Raw genomic sequence first — 15914 nt, 5'->3', positions numbered from 1 at the left:
CATTTAAAGTTTAAATTACAACAATAATACAATATTTTAGTTTGATAATGCTCCAATATTAACCTCTTCTAGTCGTGAATACAAACGCCTTGTAATCATGTGTGAGCAGATTTCGAGGGTATGAAAGTGCGATATCATCGTTATGTGCCTTTTTTGCTTATTTAAAAGCTTGGCACACTTATGATCCACACTTGCATTCCACAAACATACAAGTTTATAAGGCTTGTCAGCTACGAATTGCTTTTAGTCGAATTGCTCGAGTTGATACGTTTACGTTTGTAACAAAATGTCCATCGTTCTTTACGGTATTGATATGTCGCCGCCGGTGCGAGCTTGTCTAGTAACACTCAAAGCACTGGAGGTGCCCTTCGAATATAAGGTGATCAATTTGGGAACAGGCGAGAATCGTACTCCGGAATTTTTGAAGATGAATCCACAAGGTACGGTACCCGTGCTGGATGACAATGGAATAATCGTAACGGACTCACATGCCATATGCATATATCTGTGCGAGAAGTATGCTAAGACCGATGCACTGTATCCTAAGGATCTGTTGAAACGCACAGAAGTCAATCAGCGCTTGTTCTTCGATGCCAGCGTCATCTACAAGGCATTGTGGAATGTGAGCAGCGTGTTTTGGATGAGGGGCATCACTGAGGTGACCAAGGAACGGACTGACAACGTTCACGGGGCTCTTCGCTTGACAGAGACTTTGCTGGAGAAACCATACATCGCTGGCGATACAGTGACCATCGCTGATTTCTGCTGTGCTGCCACTGTCTCATCTGTGCCTGCAGTTTTTGATATTGATGAACAGAAATATCCGAGGATTACCGCTTGGCTGGCACGTCTCAGCGAGCTGCCATATTTTGAGAAATACAATAATGCTGGAGCCAAGGAATATTCAACATTCATGAGAAGCCAGTGGACCAAAGTGGAGCTCTAAATTTATTATATACTACGAATACGGGAAGAACTATAATTGTCTATTAATAACAAATTATATATCATGATATTGCTTAGGATTCACACATTTTGTACATAAAAAAAAAACTAAACTATATATTGCATGCGATCGGTTTACTTGTTTAAGCTATAAAGCTATACAAAAAATAATCCTGGCAAAAATTGATATTTGTTTGTAGTTTATTGCAATGCCGCTTCATTACTGAGGTGCATATCGCGCACAAGCACTTTTTTTTCGATATACATAAAAAGTATCGGTCGCGGAAGCTAATCGATTTTTCAGTGGTAGCGAAAGATAGATAAACAAAATGAGTAAAAAGAACAAAGTGGTTTGGACCGATGAAATTCTGCTTTATATTATAAAACATGTGAAAGCAGCGCCATTCGTTTGGGATCATTCCCATCCACACTTCGCATATAAATCAAAAAAGGCGAAATTCTGGTCGCTTCTTGCAGACAAAGTTAACTCCTATGGTGGATTTTCTTCGACCACACCAATTACTAAAGGTAAAATAGATACATACATATATTGCGGCAATTATATTAAAGTAACATTTTTCTGATTCTAGAAGCTTTACAAAAGAAATGGACTAATATGAAAACTTACTATTTGTTCGAGGAAAGCAAATCGAGACGGATCGGTGTAGATGCAGAAAACTACAGTACCACCTGGAAATTTAGACTAAGATTATCATTCTTGAGTTCTGCTCTGGATACACCAGCTCGAGCGCAGCAAATCTCATCGGCAGTGAGCACATGTAGGACAGCACTACCTCCGACTGCAAGCGATGGTAGTTTTGATCTTTCTGAAGATGATCCGCTTGCCACACAGGAGTGCCAACCACCAATTACCATAAAAACGGAAGAGCCATCGGTTGAAAATTCACCACCATTAAATGAGCCTGATAATGAAGAGGAAACCATTTTGCCATCCGCTCCGAAAAGACCAAAAGAGTCGCCAATCTTAGAAGTGCGAACCCCCAGAAAAGCTCACAAATCGTATTTCTATCATTATGGTATGACGATTGCCCAAGATCTTGATCAACTGGATGAGGACTATAAAATAGACGCAAAGCTGGAAATAATGCAAATTATTGCCAAATATAAGAGAGAACAGTACTTAAGTCAAACCGATAGCTAAGAAAAGAAAAAAAAAATAAATAAAAACAAATGAATTTGGTTGTTTTTATTGATCAGTTTCGTCTCAGAGTGTCTTTTGTTGAGAATACTAACGCAAAACATAACAGAATTTGCCAACCACAACAAAAGGCAAAGAATAATCGTAAAATTTAACAGCACTGAAAATCGGATGCAAGACTTCAAAATCGATAGCTATCGATAGCTACACAAACAGCTGTGATTAACAGCAATGCAAGCAGCAGCTTTCTAAGGAAACTACCTTCTCTGCACAGTGTAGTGTAATTGTTCTTAGTATAAGAGCGTATAAGAGGCGAGCATAATGTCAAATAGAAATTTGTTGTGACAATTTTAATAGTGTAAAATATTTATTTTTTATGTAACAAAAAGTTAAAAGAAAAAAAAATAGATAAAGACGGAGAAAACAGATAGAACTCCGTGCAAAGTGCCTGTGTGCACAAACGCAAGCCGCAATAGCTGTGCGCCAAATCAATTTGCGGCGCGCACTAACGTAACGTGAAAATCGATTTCAGTTTTCGTCTGCTGTTGCCAGCAGTCTGCTGTGCACACTTAATTAATGTACAATTGTACAATTAATTTCAATCCACCTTCGCCACACAGCAAGTGCAAAATGCACGCTTACTCAGGCCAGGCGAGGCCAACATTTTATCGCCGCTGCTGCAACGGCAGCTGGAATAGCTGGGCGCTGCGTCTGCTCACGCTGTGGGCCCTCATCGCTGGCTGCAGTGCAGCCGATACGGACATAACGCTCGATGCCAAGGCGACGCTCAATCATCGCATTCAAAGTCTCGATTTGCTGGTATTCGTATTTTTGCTAGCCTTAACTGTATTAACCATTTGGCTATTCAAACATCATCGCGTTTCGTGGCTACATGAGACTGGATTGGCTGTTATTTATGGTAAGTGAGCGCAACGTTAGCTAACTTGGCTTTGGGTAACCCACATACTCAGAAACACATGCTAATTGTTGGTTTATATTATTATTATCGTACATTGTTTTGGTAATTTCATCATCAATTCTCTTTGCTCTTCCTCTTCGATCAGTGTCACCTGCTGCTTTCATTGCCGTCTCTTTGTCCCTCTATCATTGGCAATATGCTCCGTAAATAGATAAATATATGTATGTATGTATATTATGATATAAATATATACATATACGCTTATATATATAATATTTAAATACGCAATTACGTATTTTTACACCATTTGTGCGATTCCTAAATTATAATATACACAAAAATTCAAATTGGGTTTTGCAATCGGAACAGCAAAGCTTTTAAGTCCCGCATTTTAAGCACATATTTCGTTGATATACGAACCTGTTATTTAAAGCCCTATTTACACATGACTACGCTAATATTCTTGTATGTACTATCTCATTTTTCCCTTGAATTCTGCTTCTACTTGTGCTCCGAAATTTGCGATTCAGCAACATGTTTGCCATTATAAAATGTGCATGCTTTGATTACAGTGCCCATTCGCTAACGTCAACTAATCAAATCAGTTTTTACACAATTTATGGGGCAATCAAATTGTAAATCCCATTTTATAGTATCATTTAATTTGGAGTGCATGCCAATACCAATTGCTATAAAAAAAAAAAAATAAATAAATAATTAATATTTTTTGATTCTGCTTATGAATTTAAAAACACATGCCATATTCAATAATCAACAGAGTTCAAGTCTTGGTCTTTTATTATATCGAATTGCAACTGTTTTTTTTTTTCCCCCAATACAATCGCATTTGTTGATTTGCTTTGGGTTTTCCCCCAAACGACGTTGCGTTTTGCATTTCTTTACCTTTTTTTATTATTATTATTATTATTTTAATAATAAAGTTTGCTATCGGTACCAGGAATATACGCTATACAGAAGTGTAGAGTTACATTAGAACTAATCCGACAGCTTACTGTGCACGTTATTTATATACATATACATTATTCTTGCTAATTCTTTATGTATATTCATTTAACAGGCGGTTTGTCTGGTCTGTCCAACCCTTTCATGTAGTCAACATATTTATTTAAATACTTAGATTGAGTGAAGTTGTCAAAGTCTATCTGGCTATATCTGCCTATCTGTCAGCCCGTCTGTACAGTTGTATTAAAATATAATTCTAAGTAACAATGAAAATCGATATTCTTATTTTTTTCGATTAGGATGACTAACATATGTACCTCTAGAACCATGCATTCCAAATTTCTAAGTTATACCCTCGATAATCAAACAGGAAATAATATCTAATACAACGACAATCTTGCACGCTCTTACTTGTTTTTCTTTTTAATAAAATGAAAATAATTAAATATGCTAATTAGTCAGTCCTATCTGAACACAGTCATAATACAAAATTTGATTAGCAATGAAATACTATCATCATAAAATAATAAACCCCATTCAGATAAGACTCAAGACTTTTTGGCAGAACTGATAAGTGTGCTGTGACTGATAAGCGTGCTCTGACTGTGACTGTGCAGTGAGTCAACAACTTGAGAGTATATGTTATATATGTATACTTGTTCTACACGATCTTATCAACATATGTGCCCATGTAGACACAATGCAGCCGGCAGCTGCTCCGCATTCATTAGTAGCATTGTCAAAGCTAGCTTTGTGATAGGTCAGGCAATAATAAAATGAGCTTACGCCTAAACCAGCAAGAAACCTCTTTGAATCGACTATGATTGACGTTTTGAGACTCGTTTCATTTAAATACTTCAAATGCTTTTAATATAAAAATTATTACTTTGAAGAACAGCAGATAGCGGCCTTTATATATTTGCCCCTGTTCAAGGTCTGACTCATATGACTCATGTCTTTCCCAAAGGGCCTATATATGAGCTTCAAAATGTATATGATTGGTTTGAGCCCCAGGTTTTGAATCACAAAAATATTGTTCCCAAAGGATTTATATATCAGCTAATGATTTATTTTTTGGGATAAGAAATATAATATAGTTCCCAAAGGACCTATGTATATATATTATTATTCCACTCAAGTTTTTTCTATCTGTCTTATATAAAACTTCTTTTCCTTATTTAATTGTATTTTATTATTAATATTATCAGCTAGAATTTCCAACATTTTATTCAAACTAAAAGACTTTTAAATGAAATAAATCATGTACTTAACTGTAATTTCATTTTCATTCAATTGCAGGCTTAATTGTGGGCGCCATCATACGATATGCGGGCACAAACACCACCCTGGTGCACATGCAGGTGGAGCCGCAGGGCGTACCCACCTATAATGACAAATTGCCACCGGACACACTGTGGTTCAAGGTACGTGGCGCAGCTCAACACGTTTGCTTATGCAATTAGAGACTATTGTCATTTAATTTGTTTAATTTCTTTTTCTGTTCAGTATCCGGTTAATCAAACGAATTCCACAAAGCTGCCCGAGGGTGTGAAGACATATGCGTACGTGTTCCGTGGACAGGTGTACGATATCGAGGAGAACGAAATCGATTTGAAGGCCACATTCGATCCGGAGGTCTTCTTCAATATTATATTGCCGCCCATTATATTCTACGCTGGCTACAGCCTAAAGAAGGTAATTATGTGGATATGTACAATATAATATGTATGTAATGTGATCGTAATTGCATTTGCAGAAATACTTCTTTCGCAACTTGGGCGCAATTCTCACGTTTGCCATTGTGGGCACCACCTTATCGGCGTTCCTAATCGGTGGCCTGATGTACGGCTGTGTGAAACTGATGCCAAAGTACTTGAGCAGCAGTTTCACATTTCTGGACACGCTGTATTTTGGGGCGCTGATATCGCCCACAGATCCGCTCACTATACTGGCCATATTCAACGATCTCCATGTCGATGTTAATCTCTATGCGCTTGTATTGGGCGAATCTGTGTTGAACGATGCCGTTGCCATCGTGCTGAGCGGGTGAGTTTCATCTAATCTGATATAATATATCTTGTATTTATATAAGAGAAATGTTTCTAGTATACTATAGATTGAAGTAATTGAAGTCAATTCAGAAGAAGTACAGACTTCAATCATATTTTATATATGTAAACATTTTTAAAACCCCTATCAACTGATGACACATTGTAAGCTTTATGCATATTCAAGTAGTATGGAAACATGACGAATTGTAAAATATCTCGCAGTTTTGTAAATAGATTATCGTCAATGAAGAAGCTGGAAAGATAACAGGCATTTCTATATTAATGCTCACCTTCTTAACGCCATTAAATACTCTTTATAAGTAATATGTATCTCAATAGAAATTACTGGGCAATTTTCGCATATTTCTTTTTAAGCGTAATGTTTTGCTGGAAATTCCTTAAATGAAAATATAAAAACATCTTAGCTTATAATTTTTCTTTATCAGCTTTAGTTAGTCATAAAAAGTGAAACAATACCGTTTGACTTATTTAAAATGATATTATTAATTACCGAATGCTTACAGGGCCATTCAGAACTACGGCGAGCATTATTCGAATACGGGAGAATTCGAGACTACGGCATTTCTGCGCTCGTTGAGTGACTTCTTCTCTATCTTCTTCTTGTCTCTGATGATTGGCGCTATGATGGGCTGTTTTACGGCATTGATATCCTTTTTTCAACAAAAAAAAAAAAAAAAAAATAACATATATATTATTGATTTTTCAGTTGTTAGTATAAGAATTGTATCCTTAACTCCTGCCACACTTGACCAAGTTTACGCGTGTTCGTGACTTTCCGCTGTTGGAGTCGGCGCTGTTTGTGCTCATGAGCTATAGCACATTTCTGTTGGCCGAGGCAACGGAGCTGACCGGCGTGGTTGCTGTATTGTTTTGCGGCATTTGCCAGGCGCATTACACGTACAACAATTTGTCGGAGGACTCGCGACAGCGCACCAAACAGATCTTTGAGCTGCTCAACTTTCTGGCCGAGAACTTTATATTCTCCTACATTGGCGTCTCGATGTTCACCTTTCCTAAGCATCATTTCGATGCAGGCTTCATAATAACAGCTTTCGTGAGTGATATAAATAGGTGTAAATAATATTTTCATAAATAACTTGTATTTCTTGTATAGATCTGCGCTGCTCTAGGACGTGCTGTCAATGTCTATCCTTTATCCTGGCTATTGAACATTAAGCGCAAACCAAAAATCTCATCGAATTTCCAACACATGCTTTTCTTTGCTGGTATTTATGAGCAATACAAATAGAATTTTTATATGTTCATTAAAATACATTTTATTTAGGTTTGCGAGGCGCTATGTCCTTTGCCTTGGCCATTAGGAACACCGTGTCCGATGCTCGGCAGACCATGCTAACAGCCACATCGCTGATTGTCATATTTACGGTCATCATTCAGGGCGGCGCGGCTAACTTCTTCCTCACCTGGTTGAAGATACCGTGAGTTGAGAATGCAAACCGCTTAAATTTATCTTAATTAGAAATTCCTATTTGCAGCGTTGGCGTCGACGAGGAGACTGAGCAACTAAATAATTATCAGGTACACAGTGTGAGTATCAATCAGTTCATTCGGTTCATTATTTATTTCTTTCTTTACGCCAAATGCAACTACATTTATTTTGGAAATTTTATTTTGGTAAAAACATAAAGAAAGCACGGCTAAATAAACTATAAATATAATTGTATTTAAGCTTAGCAATATTTCAATTTTTTATTATAATATTTAAATTTAAAACTCTTTAAATTAGGAATTAAAAAAGTCCAACTGCTGGTAAAATACATTTGTTTTAAATTTTCAAAAGCAGCCCTTTATCTTTTATATTATAGTATTGTATTTATATAAACAAAAGCTTTTAGGTTGAGATTTATTTATTTTATTTTTTTTTTTAATGTTTTTATTTATTTTATTTATTTATTAAAAATTGCCTTCTTTCTATTTATCTATGTATCTAAAAATATTTAATGATATACGAATAATGTAAATTTAAAAAATTAAAAAAGGATAGATTTAGCTAAGTTATATTTCGGCTCATATTAAAGAAGAAAAGGAACACTGTATATGAAACCGTACCTACTTTAATATTAAAGGGTATTTGCCAACTTAGAAAGGCCAAGTTGTGCTTATAATGCATTTCTCATTCTCTGCTTTTAATCATTATACATTTGACAACATATTCTCTAACTTGTTTATTTTGTACAATTCTGCGCAATTCATGCCATTTTGCATCTATCAAATTACAAAGGTTTACAATTCCATGGACAATTCACATTCGGCTCCGGTACGTTGACTAACAAATCCATTCAATTCCAATTTTCTGTGTGCTTCCCCCTCGTCCCTTGTCCCTGTGCCACACGTGCATAATACAACACACACAAACAAACACTACAAACATAATACATTGATTGAGTTATCTTATTTTTGTCAGTTTGCTTACGTATTCTTATGGGCATTTTATAGTTATTGTTTTTGTTTATGTTGGTACTTACTTTTAAATCACATTCCTACACATACACAAAGCGCTAATCCTGTTTCGTTGAAATCTGTTCAGTCTGATGGCTATTTACAGGACGTGGAGGGCGGCACCGGTGGCGGTGGACGTGGCAAGGCACGCCTATCGAGTGGCGCTGACTCGAATTTGGATACGCCAATCGATGGCAATGCAGCGACAGCGGCGTGCGGACGACGGCGCAACAGCCACGAGAAGGCGATTCTGGCGCGAATCTGGGGCAACTTTGACACGAAGTGAGTAGGAGTCGAGGTATGGCTTAAGACTAAGAGTACAAGCTGACCCATCTTACAGATATATGAAGCCGCTGTTGACGCACTCGCGGCCCACTCTGCTGGAGACATTGCCCGTCTGCTGTAATCCCATTGCCAGGCTGCTAACCACCACGCAGCAGTTGACGCAGGTGAGTAAAGAGCTCTTCATACAAAATGCTTCCAGTCAGCGCTTTATTCGAGACATTTGATTTGCAGGATGGCAGCGAGTTTCGACGAGTTGACTCCGACTCGGACATATGCATTGACAACGACACTGGCAATGGGCTCAGCCAGGATGGCCTTGCTGTAGGGCGTCGCAACTCCATAAATCGTGTAAGTATTCGGTACATGGGCGACACTCAAAACCTACTTGCTAGCTACAGAAATCTTGAATGAAGCACCAAAGACTAATACCATGTAGAAAGAGCAACTAACTAAACCAAATAATTATAAAAAACAAGAAATCAAGAACAAAGTGAAAGACAACTATACATACGTATATATGTATATATATCTAATAGATATTTTGGCCACGTAGACGCATTGTTATAAACGATGTTTATATCAAATCTAATACTACAAATTACCTAACGTCGTATATATATATATATATATATGTATATGTATATGTATATATAAATGTATATATTGTATATGTACTAAAAACGAGATTGTGATTTATGTTCTTAACTCTTTTATTTTAAAAAAAATGTTAATTTTTGTAAAACAAAACCAAAAAAAAAAAAACTGAGAAGGTTTTAAAACCGGAATCTTTTATTTTGTATATCATTATTATTGTGTTATTAATTAAAATATTTCATTTTTATATAATTTGTATACGCCAAGCGATTTCTAGTCTTAATGCATATTTTGTTAATATTACATACTATTTAAACTGCATGGCTAACCAAAAACCAACAAACCAATAACCAAAAACAAACAAAATATATAAGTACAAAGAAACCAAATGCAAAATGTAACTTTCTCAGCGACAAAATATTAATTTATTTATTTGCTGCGGCATCTTTCTTTCTATATCTTTCCCTCAAATCATCTTAACAAAATAATAAATAAACAACAACAACTACTACAACAACAACAACTCATGCGGACTTTTTACCCATTTCTATATATGTATATTCGGTTTAACGGTTATCATCTGCCTCTCCAACTGAAACACTCTCCACACATCTCTCTTAACCAACATATTTAAAAACAACAATAGTCAAATATATTGAATGAAACTAATCACATTGCAAACGAACTCAGCTTGGTTACTAATAATTTTATGTAATCATTTGGAAAGAACTTAACGAATCAAATCTAATCCCTAATCGAATTTAACACAACCAATTAAACTACTCCGATTATTTTGCTATTGTTATTATTAAAATTATTTACTTTCGATTTGTCAAATTTGAATCTTTTCCTTTTTTTGTTAACTTCTGAAAGACTTGATAACTTTCCGTGATAAGTGAACGTATGTTTGTTGTCGGCCTGTCCGATCGCACAAATATTTGAAATATAATCTGGTTAGGGGTATTCCCTGTCCTCCCCGCAAATCTTTAAGTTGAGGTTGACTGCTTGGCAATTTCTATTAGTGGCACAAGCACAAAATATTGAAGAGGCTTTTTGTATTCTGTAATTATTATTTATATTTATGTATCTCACAATCTTATTTCTTAGAATCTAACATGCGACTAACCATGTAAGTATACAATTATAAGTTCATTATCATTTACTTAATAAAGTATTTATATTGCTTGTTCAATTCAATTATGATTTCACTTCTGATTTTTTTTACCACTTTAAAAACTTTCTCTTATAGGTTACAACCGAACATAGGAATGTTCATATCTGAATTGATTTGTTGCTATATACATACACACATATTTATGAAATTGGTCTCGTTTAAGATGAAAATTTAATGCGTACAAATTAGATTTTTATTTAAAAACATTTTTTTTTAGTTGTTAAGACTTTTGTGATTTGGATTCTAGTTAACAATCTATGAGTTACTTTAATCATAATTTTGTTGAACGTTTAATTTGTATTTGTATTTGTTCTATATAAAAGGATATAAAATACATACTTTTAGCTTAAAGTGTAATTCAATTGAACATATAAAATGAAAATAAAAAAAAAAAAGAAAAAGAAAACAACAAAATAAATAAACTGTAAAATGTTTATGAAAAAATACTCATAGCTTTATTATATTCCCTTTCTTTTTTATTTGAAATCGCTGCTACATTTTATAACATCTGAAATGAAAACCAATCAATGTATAAAAATTTTAAAATATTTATAAAAACAATTCTTCAAAATCGTACCAAAACAACATACACAAATCTCTAGATGGAAATCCTGGAGCATGTTCAAAGCCCGGTATCAACGAGAATCAGGCTCTTAGGATTTTATGGCAAGAAGTTATAGGAACTATAATACTAAATAATGTTTTGAATTATTTTATTTTTTTATAATAAATTTATAATTGTATTGAAATAGAAAATGCTTTCAAAATTGCCGAACAATAATTAGTGTAAATAAATATATTTAAAATTGCTTTAGATATGTAATGGCGTTTTCAAATTATACAAAATCTGGCAGTTTGTTAATATATATTTTATTCATGTATATTTAATACTTAATACGCATTGTTTGCACGATTAAAGTGCATTAAAAAACTTAAGATATTCGGTTTTCAAATTTAATATTCTCTGACTATTTAACTCTTTCTATACATATAACTATAATATTTTAATTAAAGCAAAGCTCTTATAGACATTGATAATATGAATTGTTGTGCTATTACTTTATAAGTTTGAAATCAATAAAAATTGAAGACTACCGAACAATTGTTTTTATTCGTGAACACCAACTCAACATGAACAAATTTGCTTTTTAAACATTCCGCCTTTAAAGCGTGATTGCTGAAAGTAATCGATAATTGCTGAATTACTTTGTTATTGAGCTGGTAATCAATCGATAATTTAATTATCGAATCATGACTTCGATTTTGAATTACTTTGACAAGTTAAAAGAATAGATTAATGCATTTCTTAAATATTTAAATAATGTGTTTATTACAATTAATGTAAGAGTTGGCTCATATAGAAGTAAACCATAGCATGCCACAGGTAGCTATCGCTGCAGCCCTGGTTAGGCGCTTCGATTTATTTTGCCCAACTTACAATTCTGCATTTTATCAAATTGGATTGTTTACCAAAGTCAAAATTATTAATTACTCAAAGATAGCATGGAAATTGTAAAACGGACATTTTTACGTGCTTGTATAAATCACAGCTGTCTTGATCATGATCAAATTAATAAGATATTAACACCGCTCTGCGATCAGCATCAAGTGACAAAACCCGCGAATCAGGAGGCTCTGCACGAATTCGCAAAGAGCATCGAAAATACGATAAAAGATCTTAATCAATCGTTGACCTTTATGGTTCATCCTGTAACTGGCAAGGAGTATTTGGTATTTGCTATCACTGATGCAACTCCTGATAAACAAAATCATCCGGGTCTGACAGCAGAAGAATGTTTTTATTTTTCCATTCTATTGGAAAAACTTGCCCAGCAGGAGGACTGCCACATAGCCTGGAACGAGGCGTACTCTGACTTGGATTTCAAGGGCTCAACGAAGCCGCCCAAGAAGCTGCGCATGCAAACGCTGCTCCAACTATGGACCGAAATGGGTTACTTCTTGGAGTCGGGCGACAGACTCTATCTGGGTCCACGCAGCATCGTCGAGTTCGAGTTTTATTTGCGCTCTAACTTTGCGGACACGATCAAGGAATGTGCCCTCTGCAAGCAGCTGGTGCTCTGGGACGTCAAATGCTCAGATTGTAACACTAAAATCCACAGACTTTGCATACGAAAGTATTTACGTACCCGCTCCAACTGCCCAACCTGTGGCAACAAGTGGTCCACGCGACTTAGTCAATAAGAATTATAAGAATTAGCAAATATGTATTTGGCGTATGCTGAGAGTATTTTAAAACGCCAAATCTTTTAAAATAAATAAAATTATAAAATTAAATTAGTTGGATATATAACATATTTTAAGAATAGAGAACAGAAAGTGAAATGTAAAGCAATTATATTAAACAAAATTGTTGTTCTATAGACTATTTACGTTATGATAATATAACTATAGTTATCGACTAGTGCCAATTGTTATTAAAGAACTCCTTATAACTATGAATATAAATATTACAAATTACAATTACTGACTATTTAAATACTTACCACTTATCCGGAAGGAGAAGAGGAGCACTAGACGTCCGCACACTAAGTAAGCAGGAAATCGACTGAAGCTGCGCTTGCCTGGCTTGACTTTATATTGGGACCTCTGATGCCCGCTCGATATTGAGCTCGAGTCTTGAGCACAGCTCTGAGTTCGTTTTTACCCATGAAATCGACAGAGGCAGCTCAGCCCAGGCTTGACCTTGAATCGGTCTGATTCCCACCCGAAGCTGATCTCAGCTGTGGAGACTTTTATGACAAATACTTTTATATATCTATATATACATTTATTTTATAATTTTATATATACAAAGTATACAGGTAGTCTAGCCTACCCTGAATGTGAAAAAAAGGGAATACAAGAGACAATGAGCATATTAACGCTGTACTTCTATGCTCACTCCAGTTGAGAGTCAAAGGTCTAGAGTGAGAGCGCAATTACAGTTATTTAAGTAAAGCTTTGCAGAAATCGTAGACTCAAACGAATCAATAATTAAATATGGCGTGGATAATAATTTGAAATTAGTTCAATGTTAGTCTTCGATATGGATGTGTGTGAAAGTTTTAATAAGAATCCTTTGATGGACCCAAACTCGGCGCCGCCCTTTATGAAACAGCGCCGCATGGATTGGCGAAATGAAGTTTATCAGGTGGAAAAACAACAAAATCAAAACAAAAGTAAAAACTAACTAATATATATTGCAATCAATTAGAATAAACAAATCAACAACAGACAGAAATTTACATTTGGCGATCGATTTATACCAAGGCGTTTCAAGCCAGAAGCCCTAAATTACAATCTCAAATATGTGGGTAAGACTAAAGAGCAGGATCTCTTGCAAATGGTAATATATTACCTCTATATATAACACATATCGATTATAAAATTGATGTCTCTTAGAGTCTCACACAGAGATCGAGTTATTGGCGTCAGAGCAATTTTGTTACGACCATGAATAAAGTGTTCAACATCGAAGAGAATCGATTGCTGCAATTCAGCGATATGCAGTGCAAATACTCCCGAAAGGGAAGGCAGAAGACGGACAGCGATTGGTACTGTAAGCCAAGAGCCCGGCCCGTAGCATTTGCCACAACCACAAACGAAATGCCTGCGCTATGCACGACATTTGGTAAGACTAACGATATCAGAGTCTCCAGTTTCCAGTCTAATTTATAATATCATCGTCACCAACATAGATCTCAATATGATGGACTGGTCTGTGAATGATCAGATGGCCGTGTCCTTTGACGAAAATCTAATTATCTGGCGTAATCGAGATGATACGAGCATGATTTTTAATGTCGAACGCACCAGCTCACTGAAATATTCACCAAATGGCAAATACTTAGCCATTGGCTGCAAGGATGGTGAAAATCCAGGTGAATATTATAATAGATGAATGAAGAACAATTATGAATATAAGCTAAAAACGATGTTAATCATATTTCCTAATGGGTCAAAGGTGCCTTCCACATAAATATTATTTTACTTTAATACAAAGGATACTCTGCTCAATTATACACTTATATTTCTTCTCCTAACAACTTTCTACCATTCAGTTTTAGAGATTTGGCTGCTGCAATCACCAAAGGAATTTCTGGTTGCCAATGGCAAGTATTTGCCTCGATCTTTCGAGTCCATCTGCTGCATAGAGTGGAGTGAGGATGGCGACGAGATTCTCTGTGGCACGATGAGCGGACAAATTGTGGTCATTCAATTCTCAACGATGACCATCGAGCATGTCCTGAGGCAACATACGAAACGGATTTGCTGCATGCGCTTCTCGCCGATGAGACGCTACTTGGCCACAGCCGATATCCAGGGCCAGATATATATATTCCACGGCGTGTCATACAAAGTGATAATGCGTCTGGGCGCCAAGCAGGGCGGCATCGTCTTCGACTGGCATCCATGGCAGGCCGCCGAACTGGCCATTTGTGAGCAGCTGAAGATTCCGAAATTTCCAAAACTCTTTATATATTAAGCAAATTTTCAATTTTACAGCTGAAAAAAAACTTTCATCAATTTACATATTCAATGTGCCGCGTCGTGAAATTGTTTCGTTTTATCAGAGAGGCGATGATAAGATCCTAATCAATTCAATTACATTTAGCAAGATCACGGGCGAATTGCTGGTTAATATCTATAAATGCGGTAAGTTTAGATCAGCACAGATCAAGCTGTTAATAACGTTCATCTAAATCTTAAGCATATTTTTTCTCCAGATGAAAACGGCTGTCCTTGCTTTGAGATCTTTGTGCTGTCCTCGCTGAATCGTGTTGTGGATATTTTGACCCATTATAATAGAGGCGCGATCTTCATGATGTGGAGTCCGGATGGCACCAAGCTCGCCGCCGCTGGCATGGATGAATCCTTTTCGATATGGGAGTTCTATCCCAGCGATAAGTTAAATTCACTGAAACACAAGCAAACGCGTCAGCTACGAAAACGCAGCGCTCTGGAGCTTTATGGATCAGTAAGATAAATGTTTAAATCTTTTCAAATTTAGAATGTCAAATTGGTTTTTATACTGTTTTATTTCAAAATTGTAAACATATGTGTATACTCAGATTATAGTTAAGTGTTTCATTTATATTTTATTTCAATTCATTTCATAAATCATCCAATAAAATTCCATTTGATTGATTAACTTAAAGATAAATATTTTTGCTTTAACAATAACATCTGTGAGCCTTAAGAACTACTAGTTGAAAGTCTGGCTCTAAGATTGTTGGGGATCTGTAAAAAACTTTCCACACAATTTGAATACCGTTTTAAGTCTATTTTCTATTATACTATTTAAAAATGTATGCAATTAGGTTCGTAAATAGAAAATTGTTA

The 15914-nt window shown here is 35.6% G+C and overlaps 5 protein-coding genes across 15 annotated transcripts; all 5 read left to right on the top strand.

Moving 5' to 3' along the window:
- Positions 1-286: 286 nt before the first annotated feature.
- LOC6577143 (glutathione S-transferase 1) lies at positions 287-1132 on the top strand. The gene has a single exon (XM_032728745.2). It carries the CDS (start codon positions 287-289, stop codon positions 944-946), a length of 660 nt encoding a protein of 219 aa, XP_032584636.1. The 3' UTR covers positions 947-1132.
- A 73-nt stretch (positions 1133-1205) lies between these two features.
- Positions 1206-2141, top strand: LOC26528364. Its single transcript, XM_015165518.3, has 2 exons — positions 1206-1473; positions 1536-2141. Exons 1-2 carry the CDS (start codon positions 1275-1277, stop codon positions 2105-2107), a joined length of 771 nt encoding a protein of 256 aa, XP_015021004.1. The 5' UTR covers positions 1206-1274; the 3' UTR covers positions 2108-2141.
- A 257-nt stretch (positions 2142-2398) lies between these two features.
- LOC6577142 (sodium/hydrogen exchanger 6) lies at positions 2399-11665 on the top strand. 11 transcript variants are annotated; one of them, XM_015165513.3, is made up of 15 exons: positions 2400-3023; positions 5286-5410; positions 5493-5681; positions 5743-6032; positions 6562-6703; positions 6804-7112; positions 7173-7284; positions 7344-7497; positions 7555-7606; positions 8301-8336; positions 8607-8800; positions 8859-8967; positions 9035-9151; positions 10505-10526; positions 10647-11665. In XM_015165513.3, the coding sequence occupies exons 1-14, from the start codon at positions 2681-2683 to the stop codon at positions 10520-10522; spliced, it is 2190 nt and encodes a 729-aa protein (XP_015020999.1). In that variant the 5' UTR covers positions 2400-2680; the 3' UTR covers positions 10523-10526; positions 10647-11665. The 11 variants fall into 11 exon arrangements, with proteins under 11 accessions (XP_015021000.1, XP_015020999.1, XP_015021002.1 ...); XM_015165514.3 differs by lacking the exon at positions 10505-10526 and having other exon boundaries at positions 2399-3023; positions 7555-7597; positions 11174-11665; XM_015165516.3 differs by lacking the exon at positions 10505-10526 and having other exon boundaries at positions 7555-7597; positions 8625-8800; positions 11174-11665.
- A 190-nt stretch (positions 11666-11855) lies between these two features.
- LOC6577141 (non-structural maintenance of chromosomes element 1 homolog) lies at positions 11856-13722 on the top strand. The gene has a single exon (XM_044008556.1). It carries the CDS (start codon positions 12075-12077, stop codon positions 12771-12773), a length of 699 nt encoding a protein of 232 aa, XP_043864491.1. The 5' UTR covers positions 11856-12074; the 3' UTR covers positions 12774-13722.
- LOC6577140 (protein cortex) lies at positions 13603-15666 on the top strand. The gene is made up of 7 exons (XM_002003073.4): positions 13603-13722; positions 13786-13917; positions 13974-14202; positions 14270-14452; positions 14633-15010; positions 15078-15227; positions 15299-15666. Exons 1-7 carry the CDS (start codon positions 13603-13605, stop codon positions 15556-15558), a joined length of 1452 nt encoding a protein of 483 aa, XP_002003109.2. The 3' UTR covers positions 15559-15666.
- The last annotated feature ends 248 nt before the right edge of the window (positions 15667-15914 follow it).

Source organism: Drosophila mojavensis, unplaced genomic scaffold, assembly GCF_018153725.1.
Source record: "Drosophila mojavensis isolate 15081-1352.22 unplaced genomic scaffold, ASM1815372v1 contig_36, whole genome shotgun sequence".
NCBI classification, from domain to species: Eukaryota; Metazoa; Arthropoda; class Insecta; order Diptera; family Drosophilidae; genus Drosophila; species Drosophila mojavensis.
The sequence above is the reverse complement of the archived record's forward strand: the minus strand, read 5'-3'. Positions and strand labels throughout refer to the sequence as shown.

Bases quoted from the DNA above. Each gene is read 5' to 3' on its own strand.
- LOC6577143 (XM_032728745.2), top strand. From the start codon at position 287: ATGTCCATCGTTCTTTACGGTATTGATATGTCGCCGCCGGTGCGAGCT.
- LOC26528364 (XM_015165518.3), top strand. From the start codon at position 1,275: ATGAGTAAAAAGAACAAAGTGGTTTGGACCGATGAAATTCTGCTTTAT. The intron at 1,474-1,535 runs GTAAAATAGATA...TTCTGATTCTAG, and splicing joins GACCACACCAATTACTAAAG to AAGCTTTACAAAAGAAATGG.
- LOC6577142 (XM_015165508.3), top strand. From the start codon at position 2,681: ATGTACAATTGTACAATTAATTTCAATCCACCTTCGCCACACAGCAAG. The intron at 6,033-6,561 runs GTGAGTTTCATC...GAATGCTTACAG, and splicing joins GTTGCCATCGTGCTGAGCGG to GGCCATTCAGAACTACGGCG. The intron at 7,285-7,343 runs GTATTTATGAGC...CATTTTATTTAG, and splicing joins ACACATGCTTTTCTTTGCTG to GTTTGCGAGGCGCTATGTCC.
- LOC6577141 (XM_044008556.1), top strand. From the start codon at position 12,075: ATGGAAATTGTAAAACGGACATTTTTACGTGCTTGTATAAATCACAGC.
- LOC6577140 (XM_002003073.4), top strand. From the start codon at position 13,603: ATGTTAGTCTTCGATATGGATGTGTGTGAAAGTTTTAATAAGAATCCT. The intron at 13,723-13,785 runs GTGGAAAAACAA...GCAATCAATTAG, and splicing joins GGCGAAATGAAGTTTATCAG to AATAAACAAATCAACAACAG. The intron at 14,203-14,269 runs GTAAGACTAACG...TCACCAACATAG, and splicing joins TGCGCTATGCACGACATTTG to ATCTCAATATGATGGACTGG.